The sequence below is a fragment of the Mustela putorius genome, unplaced genomic scaffold (assembly GCF_011764305.1).
Source record: "Mustela putorius furo isolate JIRA1106 unplaced genomic scaffold, ASM1176430v1.1 tig00003859_pilon_pilon_pilon, whole genome shotgun sequence".
Lineage (NCBI taxonomy): Eukaryota > Metazoa > Chordata > Mammalia > Carnivora > Mustelidae > Mustela > Mustela putorius.
Window position 1 is genome coordinate 34,356,001 of NW_025422011.1, and position 14,954 is coordinate 34,370,954.

Here is a 14,954-nt window from a genome sequence, read left to right on the forward strand (position 1 = left end):
CTCACCCCTTAACAGCCAAGTTCTAAAAGAAGAATCTACCCTTGCTGCCTCTTCTTCCTCACTTTCACGTCATTTCTCCACAAGATATCTGCATTCCTGCAACCCAGCTTTTGCTTTCAGAAGGTAGCGCACAGAAACAGATCTGGTTCTGGGGACCAATGTCCAAACTTTCAGATACAACCTGTACTTCTCAGCTTTCAACCGTTGATTCTTCACCCACTTAACAGTCTAAGATACTACTTTCCCTCTCATCCTTCCGGTTTTCCTGATCTTTTTCTCTTCCATCCTCCTTTGCTAGCTGCTTTTACTCAGTTTGTGCCTTAAGAGAAAGGTTGTTGGATCCCCATCTCTCATCCTGAAAACTGGAGTTATCTCTGGATCCAGCCTTTTTGTCTGGAGCACCAAGGCAAGGCTTGGTCCCTGCTCGGATCTACAGGGTGGATCTGGCTGGGAATCTCTTGGAATCATGCAGCTACCATAATGTTGGGGAGAGGTGAAATGTAGGGAAGGAGGGAGCTAGAGATAAGGGGGAGAGGTTTCATAAGCTGCATTAGCTTCCACTCTCCCAACTGTTTTAAGACAGTGCAAACGAAGAGGAGGAGGTGCTATGTGAGGCAGGTGGTGTTTGTTACTGTGAAGCATCACAGAACTAGGTCATGAAACTTTCAGAAAAAAAAAAAAAAAAACCCAATGAACAAAAGTATCACTCACCCCTCTCACTTCACCACTACCAGTAACCTCCTCCAGAAGGGCAAATACATCTTTCCCAGAGATGGGAATAAAAGCTTACATCTCAGAGAGAAACGTCATTTCCTTTTTCCAAAGCTCAGTTTGAGACTGGAGCTGATAAAAAAGAAATGGCCTTTCAATTTATTCTCTCCTTAAAGGCCACATCTTGAAGCAATTACTTCCATCTTTAAGTGTGGAACTTGACCCAGGGAGTTACTGACCAATGACAGAGGACTGGAGCCAGACCGGCAATCTGAAACCAGAATGAAAGATTGGGCCATGGAAAGACATGAAAGAAAACATGTGTCCCTTTGCCCTTTGAAGTAAGAGGCCTAGGCAATGCCAAAAAGCTGCTTTTGTGAATAACACTGCTGAGAAGTGCCTGTAGTCAACCTGGGTTCGAGTCCAGACTCGGTCCCCACTAATGAAACCATCCCTCTGAACCTCAGTCCCCTTACCCTGTGAAAGGAGGGGAAAGCACTTACTTCATGCTGTGGTACAAAGACGAGACATCAAAGATAAACTGGAGGAAAGCAGTTATTTCTGCTTCAGAAATCTCCCAGGGGGGTGGGTGGGTGTAGGTTTAGGGAATAACTGGCAAATAACTGGCATTTTCTTCACTTGTGCCTCAAGTGTCCTATCTCCTAAGACAGATCTGTGCTCTCACAGGATCATGTACAGAGCTCTGTTTAATATTCCTTGTGAGACAGAAATACCTCCTTAAAGGTGCTCTTGGGAAATTAGGCAGGTGCTGATGACCCTTGGGAGTGTACTGGACCCATTATCCCACACTCAACTGGGTATCCTGGGCCCCCAATCCCCACACTCAATGTCTTAAAACTGGTGATTTGTGAGATAGCGCTTTTTTTTTTTTTTAAGATTTGATTTATTTATTTGACAGAGCAAGAGATCACAAGCAGGCAGAGAGACAGGCAGAGAAAGGGGGGGGGGGAGCAGGCTCCCTGCTGAGCAGAGAGCCCAACACAGGGCTCGATCCCAGGACCCCGGGATCATGACCTGAGCTGAAGGCAGAGGCTTTAACCCACTGAGCCACCCAGGAGCCCAAGATAACTCTGTTTTTAATGAAACTGAAATAGCCATACTCCACTTCTAAGAGGTGAGCAATGTAGAGCCCATATTGTCATCCCTGTTCTCCATACATAAGAACCCAAGTTTGACGACTTTCCCAGATCAACGGCAAGAGGTGAGTCTATAGAAAGCCATGCCTGCTGACTCCAAATGCCAAAATCTGTCTCTCCAAACCTCACCTAAATGGCAGCCCAGACAATGAGGTTGCCTAAAACCTGGGACTCCAGGTCGGGTGGTAGGACTGAAATTGAGGCTGGTGTCCTTTAACATTACCCCAAAGCTGGAGTGTGTCCTCACAAGGAGGTTTGCATCCTTTCTTCCTCCCCATGTGGCTCCCCTAGCCTGTTTCCTTTTTGACACTGATCCTCTTTTCTGCTCGACACTGACTACATCTGTAAATGGCTAGTCCCTAGAAAGCACTTCATTTCACTGCCAGCTCTGTGTAAAGTCTATTAACCACTACATTGCATCAGCTTCTTCCTTAAGGTCATCATCCTCTGGAGAAAGATCAGAGGCTAAGGAGTGTGCTGGGCAGGACTCTAGAGGCCACTTTAGAAAAAGCCACCAGGGACCTCACTGCTTCAGCAGGCCATGAAGAACCTGCCCTGTAACACAGATTTTGTTGCTAGTCTGAGCTAGCTATGACAAGGAGACTGCTGCTTCATGTCTGTGTTCCTGGGGTGCTAATTCTGGAAAGCCCAGAGTGCAGCCCTCAGAGACACTGCTAGGCAATGCCTTGATCTGCTTAGGAAAGAGAAGGCGAAGGTCAGCCCCTAGGCCCAGACTACCCAGACCTGGGAAAACAAATCCAGTCTGTGGTCTCTCTAAGACCCATTTATAGATTTTTTGGAAAAGGACTCTTTCTAATGGAAAAGGTTCCCTGGGAAATCCATACCTGTTCAGTGAGTCTGAGACCATACCTGAGTAAGTGCTTCCAAGAGGCAGTCCCCAAAGATGCTCACAGCTGCACCCAGAATCTTGCAGAGGGCTGCAGACAAGGATTTGCCCTCAGATGGGTCCATCATCTAAGTGCTGCTCACATGGACCAGCCCTGGTTTGGTCTGTCTAACCCCAAGGTCTTCACGCTCCCTCCCTCTGGAGACCAGATGGATTAATACATAAAAAAAGACAGATGGGAACTGAGAGATCAGCACCCAGCAGGGGTGGGTGAAGCAGTGTGCGGCTCACAAGTTGGATGAGGTGCTAACTCTCTCCCATCTTGGGCTCCTGGAGGGAGGGGAACAAACAGCTGTGGGGAGATGTGGCTTGGTGGGGCTGCTGGAGCCTATGTGAGTAAGCACAGGGCTGGGGCTATGGTGGTTGGGTTTGGGTTCTGAAAGTCCCACAAGCACTCTAGCCAGTAGAGAGGGTGGAGTCTAGAGCAGTGGTTGCTGATTAGAAGTCTGTGGGCCCGGCTTGGCCTGTAGGTATGCGGGATGTGGTCCACATGTAGGTGTTTTTTCCCCCCATTTAAATTAGTTGCCAGTGTTTTTAAAATAGAAAGACTTATCTTTAAATCTGGATTTCCAGGGAAGCTTGGGTGGCTCAGTTGGTCAAGCCGCTGCCTTCAGTTCAAGTCATGATCCCAGGATGCTGGGAGCAATTGAGTCCTGCATCAGGCTCCTTGCTCATCGCGGAGTCTACTTCTCTCTCTGCCTCTGCCTGCCCCTCTATCTGCTTGTGCAAATGCGCGCGCGCGTGCTTGCTCGCGCTCTCTCTCTCTCTCTCTGACAAATAAATAAATAAATAAAATCTTAAAAAAAAAAATCTGGATTCCCAGCCTTTTGTGAAAAATTAGAGTATCTAACAGCACTGGGCCTACGTGGGCAGTCAGCTCCAGGCAAGTAGCGGCTGCCTCCTGCAGACAAGGCCACTCCATGCACTGGAGAAGTGTGGCCAGGAACAGAGTCCCCAAGGGTGTCAGTGTCAACAGGCAGTTCAGAAGGCTCCACACTGACTGAGAAAGGACCTTGTTCAGAGCCCTTTGGGCCACGGAGCAAGAGGCTGGGCTTGGCTCAGGGCAGGAACAGTCTCTGAGGGCTGGCAAAAACAGGCAACTGTTTGCCTCCCTTCTCTGCCTCAGGGCTGGGAGTCCTCCTGTTCCTATCACCAGAAGCCAAGAGCCCTGCAGTCCAGGATCTGCCTACCCTCAGTTCCCAGGACACGTGTGTAATGGGGTCCCAGCCCATCCACGGCTCCACCTCAGCACTGTGGAGAGTTAGTTAGGTGCCTTTTCAAAGAGCACCAAGCATATTTCAGGAAAGGGTCAGCATGTGCAGCAGATTGTTCAACAGGGGATCTGGAGTGGAGAACTCAAACATCTCCAGCCCAGGTGCCACCAAGACCAGCAGACACATGAGTGGGAGCTGAGGCTCAAATGGGTCCTATGACCAGAACCCAGAATGTGCCAAAAGTGAGTGTTCCACACTCCCTTCATTTTATCCTTGAAAGATGGAAAGAACACAGGGAAAGTGATGAGCATAAAAATAACTTGGTTTAGGGGCGCCTGGGTGGCTCAGTTGGTTAAGCGTCTGCCTTCAGCTCAGGTCATGATCCCAGGGTCCTGGGATTGAGCCCCATATAGAGGCTCTCTACTCAGTGGGGAGTTTGCTTCTCCTTCTCCCTCTGCCCCTCCCCCCTGCTTGTGTGTGCACATGCATGCTCTCTCTCTCTCAAGTAAATAAATAAAATTTAATAAATAATAATAACTTCGGTTAGTTCGGTAAGATCTTTAAACCAGAGAGGTAACAAATAAGACCTACTGCACTTCAAAATCTACCAGGCCACAACATCCAGCTCTGGCACACAGAAACCCCATGCCTGGAACCTCACTCATAACACAAAAAAGATTTAGAATAAATAAGAAATCAAAGGTATCTGAGCTTAAGACTTTTTCAAAAGTCTAAAATCCAGTCTGTGGGCTGATGCTTAGAAGGACAAGACAGCCTGCCCAGGTGGTGCTGGGACTAACATCAGGTCCCCTGGCACAGAGACGCTGACAGGGGGGCACAATCTTGAAGAGCAGCCAGGACAGGTGGTCAGGTAGTACAGGCACCACACACAGCTGTTCTCTGACCCCTGACTACGTGGCTACCCACCAGGCACTGTCTTCCTGAAACATCAACCTTCTGACACCTTCCCGGCACGTCTGCCTTCCACATTCAAATCTTCCTGGTCTCTGCCTGGGGTTCTGTAACACTCTATCACCCATCTCCCTCATCTCCATCTCAAATCCACAGTTTACACGGCCTTGACAATCTAGCAGGCTCTCCCATCACTCTTTGTGAAAATGCTTTCCCGCAATTAGAGATCTTTCCATCAGGCTATTTTCTTTCCTGGCCTTCAAAAGAAAGATACTGCTTGAAAAAATAAACTCAATTCAACTCCTACTGAGATTGAGATTTTCAGGGAATAGGATGAGCAAGAGAAATGCATGCAATTTAAATAGAAAAATCAGGGGGCGGCTGGGTGGCTAAGTGGGTTAAAGCCTCTGCTTTTAGCTCAGGTCATGATCTCAGGGTCCTGGGATCGAGCCCCATCCCATCGGGCTCTCTCCTCTGCAGGGAGCCTGCTTCCTCCTCTCTCTGCCTGCCTCTCTGCCTACTTGTGATCTTTGTCTGTGGAATCAGTAAATAAAATCTTTAAAAAAATAAATAAATAAATAGAAAAATCAGGGGGCGGCTGGGTGGCTCAGAGGGTTAAGCCTCTGCCTTTGGCTCAGGTCATGATCTCAGGGTTTTGGGGTTGAGCCCCGAACCCGGGCTCTCTGTTCAGTGGGGAGCCTGCTTTCCCCTCTCTCTCTGCCTGCCTCTCTGCCTACTTGTGATCTCTCTATGGCAAATAAATAAATAAAAACTTAAAAAAAAAGAAGAAAAATCAAACAGAGCCAAGAATGTGGTAACTTATTAATCAGAGTTGAAAATAAAGCAAACTAGAGAGCAAACAGCTTCTGAGTTGTTGGAACTAGTTTTTTGTTTTTTGTTTTTTTTAAGACATCTGCATAGAAATACTAACTTTTCTTAAAAAGTTCTTCAAATGTACTCAAAACTAAGAAATACATGGGAACCAAAACATTTATCTTAAGACCAAATGTCAAACTCAAAGCCTGTGTTCATTATCATTCAACCAAGAAAAGACTTGAACGCTGATCGTGACAATAAAAAATGTTAAGAGCTTTGGGGGAAAGATTGAAAGCAGTTATCTGACTGAACCCGTTCATGTTAAGGGACTGTCATTCTTTAAATAATTAGTGAGCACCTTCTAGGTGCCAAGTACTACAGCAGGAGTTACAAAGCATAAACCATGACTGAAGTTCATGTGTCTATTTCCCAAAATAAGTGAAAATGCAAGAATGATTCAAGGACATCAGACTGATCACCTTGATAACTCTCACAAAATTCTAATTAGCTTCTCAACAGTTTCTGAAAAGACTGAATAAAAATTCAACACCCCTTCCTAAAAACAACAACTCATCATTTTAAATAGGGAAAAACTACTTGAGAGTAGAAAAACGATTATTATACTTTGAGCTAAAAAAAAGCTTCTAAGTGATAGTAAAGAAAATTATACAGCAAGACTTAAAAATGGAAAAAACTTCACGCTGATTGGAAGCCTAACAAAATCAGAGGACTAACTCTATCTGTGGTGTGAACAGGGCTTTGTAAATTATACGCACATCTGATGACAACAAGGACCAAAAGGAAACAAGGCACTGAAGAGATTTATTTGAATGGTATGAGAACAGGTCAATTTTTCATTTTGATAACCACTAGATAACATTAACATATTCTTTATGAATTAAATCCTATCAAAGAAGATTACAAGAGTGGGAGGGCAAGAGTGAGATGGGAAGAGGGAGGAGAAAAGCTAACCAGGGGGCCTAGGTGGCTCAGTTGGCTGGGCATCTGCCTTAGGCTAGGTCATCATGGTCCCAGGGGCCTGGCATCCAGCCCTACATCCTTCTGCTCAGCAGAAGCCCACTTCTCCTTCCCCCTGCCTTCTGCTTGTGCTCCCCTGCCTTCTGCTTGTGCTCTCTCTTGCTATCTCCCTCTCTCTCCAATAAATAAAATAAAACCTTAAAAGAAAAAAAGAAAAAAGTGAACTGCCTTTCTAAAATCCCAGATGCCACCCACTGTGAAGCTGTGCCTTGAGAAGAGAAGGGTGACTTGGCCCCTGAACCCGAACCCCTGGGAGAAAGTGCCACCTGGGAATCTGTCTAACCTGCCCAACAGGTTATTCCTCTCAGGCCAGTCCTTCCCTCCCTCTCCTCCCCTGCAACTCTCAGTTCCTGGCTGGTTTCACCTGCTGTATAAACACCGCACATGGAGCAGCCCAGCCCACCTCCAGGCAGGATGGGGAAGTAAGCAGTGAGCGCAGTGACCTGGACACAGAAAGGGACTCCCACAGAAGCGGCTTTAGAACCTGAGGCTTGCGCACGCGCATGCGCCCCCGCCCTCCGCGCCCCCGCCTCCTTACCTGCTGAAGCATCTCTTCAGCAGCATTGAGTTTCACCTGGTGTCCTTCCAGACACACTTCCAGGTCACGGATCTTCTCTCCTTGGGCCTCTACTTGGTCTGTGAGGACACTCACCTGTCCCAAGAAATAAAGCAATGCTGGAGGAGCAGAGACGGCTCACCTGGGGCTGTGAGACCAGGCTGCTGATCCTTACGTAAAGATGGCTTTCCTTTTTGGCAGGCGGCGCGCCACGGGGGGAGGATTGAGGGTTCTGGATGAAGAAAACTCCAGCTGCCTTCCTACCTCGCCACTGCCTCACTGACGCTGCCGCGTTTCCCTGCTCTTGAGGCACTCGAGAGAGAAACACCCAGCAGTCACGGCCACACGTGCTGCCTCCGGGCTGGCCTCCTGCTCCTCAGTCGGCTCACCGAGCTCACTCAGTCTGGACCTCCAGGCATATCTCGGCTGGCTTGCCAGGGCTCCTGCCACCTAGTGTGGAAGGGCAAGCCAAGCTCCTGGGGAGACTAGCCAATGACCTTCCCTCTCTCTTCAGGGTGTGATGAGTGCTCACCTATCAGGCGGGGCTTCTGAAGCAATTAAGGAATGTGGGATGTAAAGGGCATGTATTAGCACTGACAGAACTTGGCTCCGGGGAGGTGTTTGTGCCTCACAGGCCAAAACCTGACTCTAAGTCATAACACACACCAGCCCCACGCACATAGAGCGGCGGGAAAGTCCTCCACCTAAAAAAATCACACAGAATATCTACTGGAATTAATAAAAATCCACTTATATCAGTCACTGAAATTATGTCCTCAATACAAACCTAGAGAATTTCCATAGCCTGCTCTCAGCAAACTGCTCCAGGATCCTCCTTTTTATTTAAAAGGCGCCTCAGAGCAGGAAGACGAAGAAAGAGAATGAGTGGCCTCCCCAAACAGAGAAATCAATGACCGGTAAACTGAGATCAACACACTTCGGGTTTTTAACCAGTGGTGGAGTCGTGGCCATTTACATATAGATTATCCTAAGTGATTTCTCAGTCTGTAATGATAGCTGGAGTGTGAAGGAGTTACTCACTTCTGTTTGAACAGACTATCAATCACAAAGCTCACTTTACAGGGAAGAAATCTACTAATGCCACTTTAAGCCTTTCATTTTCATATTTCCACATGATTAAAGAATGGCTGGAACATATTCCTGAAGTTGGTAAGTAGTGTGCTAATATTCCATGTACAGTCCCCAAAACAGGCACCTTCTGTCATTTTGGGCCCATGTGAAAAACAAACCTTTGTGGTGGAGTGTTCAATCCTCGTGACCCAACACTATCAGCAGTCCTGGCCTTTTTTAACTACCAACCCTACCTTCAAAAGAGTACAGATTCTTTGGGGTGGCCTTTCAAATCTCCCTGGGTTCCAGAGTTTCTGTTTGGGAGGAATATGTGATGGTTAATCTGATTATGAGGATTAACACATACTGTCCGCACCACACCTCGGAGTCATGCACTGGGGTTACCCGGAGGAATGACCCGAGGTCTCCTGCGCTCCATAGCCTGTAGAGCTCGGCTGTGCATGACTCAGGATATACAGGTCTACAGTGTCCTCACAAAACTGAATACTCAGAAGGACTATGGAGAGGCCCAGAAAATTGGGACAAATGTATAAAGATCCTACAATGTGACCTTTACTCAATAAAAGGAAATACGTTTTGAGTCCCTACTACATGCTAGCCATAATTTTAGGTGCTGGATGGAATATAGATGTGGTAAAAAAGGGAGGGGGTGAAAAGCTTTACCTTAAAAAAATTACATTCTCGGGGCGCCTGGGTGGTTCAGTGGTTTAAGCCTCTGCCTTTGGCTTGGGTCATGATCTCAGGGTCCTGGGATCGAGCCTCGCATTGGGCTCTCTGCTCAGCAGGGAGCCTACTACCCCCCCCACCCCACTTACCTCTCTGCCTACTTGTGCTCTCTCTCTGTCTGTCAAATAAATAAATAAAATATTTTAAAAAAAATTACATTCTCATGAAGATAGAAAAGATTCTGGTTTTAGTACACATGCTGCTGAAGTGAGCACAGAAGATTTGGGGTTTCTTTTTAATTTACTCTGAAAACAAAGTATTTTGTTATGTGTGATTTGCCTTGCTCCTCTACAAGTAGACCCAGGAAAAACATTCTGGACCAAGTGCTTCAATTAATTCATTCTGGCTAAGCTGCCTTGTAAGTGAAGCGAGAGGTTCTACCAAGTTGAGGGGCCTAGCAGCTCCATGGGGGCCCACTACAAAACAGAGTGATCACCTAAGAGCAGCTCTGAAAGTCTGGTCACAAGCTCCTGGAACAGAAACCACAAGGATCCACCTCTGACTTCCATGATTAGCAGGTTCCCAATTGTGTTAGGACTGCTGCAATAAGGATTATCCAAGGAGTCTGGATGTTTTAAAAAAACAAACAAAAAACTGTGAATGTCAAAGAGAACATTATCACACAGGACTCCTTTATTAAATTAAATTCCTTTAAAAAGGAACATGTTAGGTCTGCCACGAAGTTTCCCGTTTCAAAAGTCTGCGAGATCACCCTGTTTGCTGTAAAAATTTAAACCAGACACTCTGATTAATCGTGTCATTGGGATGGACTTTCAAGTTATACACATCCCTCAAGATACATGCGATATAAGGTGCCATATAATCCAGCCCCTCCTACCTCTCTGAAGGCAGCTCCCCACCAGACATCTTCATGGTCATAAACTCCAGCCACAAAGGCCCTTGCTTGCTCCTTCCTACACACCAAGCACTGTCCTCGCTCAGGGTGTGCGCTGGACAGACTACCTCCTCTGTCTGGAATGTGCTTCTCCAGGCATCTGCAGGGCTCCCTCCTTAGCCTCCTTCAGGACTCCCCCTCTCAGGGAGGTGTTCTCTGACTACACAATCCTCACCTTGCTTTCTTTTTCTCCATAGTATTTATCACTGCCAGAAACATTTTATATATTGGTTTATTGTATATACTTGAACCCATACACATGTACATAGACACTGACATGTACATAGACACAGACACACAAGCTCTGTAAGAACAGGGAGCTGAATTATTTTTGTCTCCACTGCAACCCTAGCACCTAAAACTAGTGTCTGCCAAGGGGTGAGCACTCAAATCTTTTTTAATGAGTAAATTATGGAGAAAAAAATCTCCGAAAAGGCAAAATTATGCAATTGTATACTTGGTGTGAGCTTAATTTTTAAAAAATGGGGCAGGACAGGGAAAAAAAATGTCAAGGAAGAGAGGTCAAAATGTTAAAACTCTTTTTGACTTTCCAAAGTTCCTAAAATAATTATTTCTTACTCTTAGATTCATAAAACGAAGTAGAAAGGTGAAATAGAAGGAAAAAAGCCAAACATATGGCAGCCTCTTCATTCCAGTGCACTAAGCTAAAGCCCACAGCCTGCGAAGAGTTCCAGAACCCTACCTGCCCCCATCCTGTTTCACTACTATCCTTCAAAAGCTTTTTAATGAGCCAAGATTGGAACAGTCATCTTCTTATTCTCCAAATCAATAATCACAGTGTCTGACAGTGTACAAATGCTAGATTTACACATCTGAGAGCTAAGACAGTGGAGAACCCCTGTCAGAGACAAACCTCACATAAGAAGGCTCAATGTTCTATCCTGCCAGGGAACCTGAGTCTTCAGAACAGAAAATGTTCCTTGACTATCTTTCTCCATAAAAAGTTTTAGAGTTCCTCTCTTTGAAGCAAGAAAGTCTTCAAAGACTCATGAGCCCGTGTTACTAGCCCCAGGGGACTTGGCCTCAAAGGGATCAGTCTGGATCCAGCTCCAGATGATTTGGGCCTGATACAGTTAACATCAACCCTATGTGCGTATCACTCATGGCTGGTTTATTAGAGCCAGGAAGACACATCTTATCTCCCTTACAAGGCTTCTGGGCTCCTAGAGGACAGGGCCTCATTTATCAGCCTGGCCACAGAGCTCCCAGTGTATAGAAGAAGTGGGTGCTCAAACAGTACAAGATGAATAAATGAATGCATTCACAGCCCCAAGGCCAACTCCAGCTGAGCTGTGGCTTCAGTTACTTTCTGTTTTGTTTCAGGAAGAGTCTTTTTAAAAACACTTTAAAAGAGAATAGATCCAACAGAAAAAACCTCTTGTGCCTCCCTCCCACTCAGGGTACGTACAGAGCTGGAGGTAACAAGATAAGCTGTTTCCCACGAAAGTGGACCCACCTGTAAAATGAGGGACTCCTTATCTCCTTCTAGACGTGCCAAGCGTTCCTGGTACGTTTCATTATTAGCAGCACCTTGGTGATTTACCTGGGACTAAAAGGGGGAAAAAAAAACTATGTACTTAAAAGGCTGGAAAAACATCTTCCCAGTTTCCAAATGAAGTATGCAATTTGTGAGGACAGTTTCGCTGGTTACATGTGCAAAACCACCTACCTAAACAGGAAACCACGGGATTTCAAAACTACTATGAGGAGGACCACTGATAGGTGTGCCTTGAATGCTGGCCACACCAGCCCCTGGATGACCTCACCCTTGGCCGGGAAGGCCTTGATGGAACTCCAGACCCAGTGGTGCTGCACTTGACTGGGCATGTCGGGTTGCGTTTGGTGGAGGAGGAGGCCCAGCCCGCCAGAGGCCCCAACGGCAAGGAGTCTACTCTTCGAGGAGGCCCGAGAGCTGGTACATTTGTCAAGGAACTATGTGGGAACCAGTCCCGCACAGATCTCGGTCTCTCCTGACTCCCACTCCAGTGTTCTCCAGAGCCGAGGCTCTGCTCACAGCACGGAGGCCCGTCTGGAGCACTGTGGGGAACATGGAGGATGGGGGACCCAGCGGCAAGGCATGCAGTGTGTTTGCTTGTCTCAGCTCCAACACTGCAGGAAAAGGTGAAAATATCCGAGAAGAACCCAAGTGACAGTCAGAGGGATCTCAAAGAGCTAACAGGAAATGAAATAACCAGAAGCTGGAAAACAGACGAGCGGGAGAAGCTGTGAACTGGCAGATGGTGGGGTGGGGGGCTGGGGGGCAGAGCAGGATTTATAAAATGCTCTGAGCAAGAGACGGGAGGAGGCTGCAGGCACTTTGGGGGTGTGTCTGACCTGGTTCCAGGCAGGGAGGAGGGAGAGAGGTGGCTGCCAATGGTCCTGAATTGGCCGAATGCCATCCACACTCCCTCCATGCTTAATGGAAGGCCGAAACCCAGAGGCCCACAGTAGGCCATTCAGGGGTTTGGCAACCTGAAAAAGCAGGTCTTATTGCTAAATGGGTAAGTGACAATCATCATAATCTGGGCTGGTCCAGAGAAGTAAAGCTCTGAGGTTCATGAGGAGTATCCTCCATTCCAAAGGCAAATCATGGTTGTGCAAAGGAGTGGGTCAGAGAAGAACCCAGGCACAGAGGCCTGAAGGTGGCCCCCTTCTGAGCCCATTTCCCTACATTCCAACCTTCAGAATGGGCTTGCCAAGGGCACTCCTTCCTTCCCTTGTCCCACCCCTTCCCCAGTGCACACCAAGTAAGGGCAGGGGCAGAGCCAGTCCTAGTCCTGGGACAGAAACAGGGACTGAGAAATAGGTACCACATTCAAGGCCTGGCACGTCACTTGATAGAGAATCACTTGCTGCTGGAGGTGCAGGGGGAGGACCTGCTCGGGGGCTGGTTCCCAGGGCGGCTGTGCCAGGCCACAGTGCTCACTGCCCTGGGCTCCAGCCGCTCTCTAGTCTGTGTCTTGTTCATTGTTATGGAAGCTCTTTCATACCATAGACAAAGGGCCTTCACAATCACAAATGACTTCTTTGTGAGGATGGCAGTTTATTGTTGTGACATTAATTCTGCTCCTCACACAGTCAAACTCTGATGAGTAAGCGAGGATATAATTATCACCCATGTTTTCTCAGACCCTTAAAGGAGAGGAAAATAATTGCTAACAGCAGGTCAAGAGCCTCTCTGTGGAACAACTCACATGATGATGAAAAAAGGACCCAGGCTCCCAGGGGAAGCTGTGCGTGTCCAGCCCCAGGACCACAGTCAGCACGTGTAAGGGGCCGCCCAGCACTGCTGGCTGCCACTTCTCTGTGGGTGGTCACGGAGAGAAGCCCAAAGGGAAGACTCCTGGCACAAGACTCCAGCAAGTCACCACATTGCTGTGCCTCAGGCAAATGGCACCCAGGACGCCCCTCATGTTACAGGTCTACCCGTACAGTCACCCAGAGACACAGTTATTTTTACTAACTGACCTCAAATCAAGTTGATATCGTAAGGTCAGTTAATACACAAATGCATGCCATTAGAGTCTCCAACAGATGCTAGACCGTAGTTAAAAAAAAAAAAAATCTGGATCTACTCTAGCAGCCAGCGGAAAAAGCAAAGCACAGTGAGTTACAAGATGCCCAGATCAGTATGGTGAATACAGTCAAAATGACGGCCTAGGAGAAATCTAACTATTCCTACAGAAAGGACAGGCTTCAAAGTTTTCAGAGAGATACTCTATGCAGTGGGGTAGACAACCAACATCTATGATGCTAACCTCACAGTAGGGGGCCCAGCAGAACTCACTGCTTTCTTGGGATGTCCTCTAAATAGGTCAAAGGTTAATGGATCGTCTGGGCCAAAGATGTGGAGATACACAGCAAGCTCTTGCGTAGTGCTCAACATCGCCAGGTACTGTTTCGAGCACTTTACATGCCTTAACTCTTTTAATATTTCCCATAAGCCTGTGAGAGGAGTACTATTTTGATTCCATTTTGCAGAAAAGGGAACCGAGGCACAAAGTGTAAGAACAAGGCATGAACAGTATTTTGCCTAAGTGACTACGTACTGAATCAGTAAGTTTTCTGTTACGGCTTAATTGAAGATATATATAATTAATTGAGGATAATATATAAAAATTTATATATTGGGATTGTACAAAAATTCACTGAAAATAAGGTTTGAAAATACTGAACCTAACTGTCCATTAATAAAGGAATGGCTAGGGGCACCTGGATAGCACAGTGGGTTAAGTCTCTGTCTTTGGCTCAGGCCATGATCTCAGAGTCCTGGGATCAAGCCCCGCATCAGGCTCTCTGCGTGGTGGGGAGCCTGCTTCACCCCCCTTTCTCTGCCTGCCTCTCTGTCTACTTGTGATCTCTGTCAAATAAATAAATAAAATCTTAAAAAAAAACAAAGCAGTGGCAAAATAAACAATGGTTCATCCACATTATGGATAGTTTGTGACATTCCAAAACATGATAATAAGACATATTGGATAGTGAAAATAGCAAGATCCAAAGAATCATACAAAGTGACATTAGAAAACAATACTGTGGGGCTCCATGCGTGTATGACATATGAATGAAAATAAACTGACCCAGTGTCTGGAAGGCTACACAGCAACTATAATAGTGCTCTCTCCTGGGGAAGTGTCTGGGCTACGGAAAGCTGGGGACAGGAGGTTTGGTCAAGGTGGGCTTTTATTTCAACCATAACAATTTTTCTAAGAAGCTCAAATATTTTCTTTCTTTCCTTTTTTTTAAAGATCTTATTTATTTATTTGTCAGAAAGAGAGAGAGAGAAAGCACGCAAGCAGGCAGACAGGCAGGCAGAGGCAGAGAGAGAGGCAGGGTCCCTGCTGAGCAAGGAGCCCGATGCAGGACTCGATCCTAGGGCCCTGGGATCATGACCTGAGCCGAAGGCAGC

At 46.8% G+C, this 14,954-nt stretch overlaps 1 protein-coding gene across 9 annotated transcripts in view; it reads right to left on the reverse strand.

Annotated features, from left to right (window-relative positions):
* PPFIBP2 (PPFIA binding protein 2) overlaps positions 1 to 14,954 on the reverse strand; it is a 145,787-nt gene that overhangs the window by 54,026 nt on the left and 76,807 nt on the right. For 6 of the 9 annotated variants that reach the window (XM_004780164.3, XM_004780163.3, XM_013049785.2 and 3 more), the window contains 2 exons: positions 11,502 to 11,594; positions 7,294 to 7,407 (listed from right to left, as the gene is read on the reverse strand). In XM_004780164.3, coding sequence (XP_004780221.1) covers positions 7,294 to 7,407; positions 11,502 to 11,594 — 207 coding nt within the window. Of the gene's footprint in view, positions 1 to 7,293; positions 7,408 to 7,453; positions 7,939 to 11,501; positions 11,595 to 14,954 lie in introns of those variants that run through there. The other 3 variants (XM_013049787.2, XM_045065865.1, XM_045065866.1) reach the window with 3 other exon arrangements.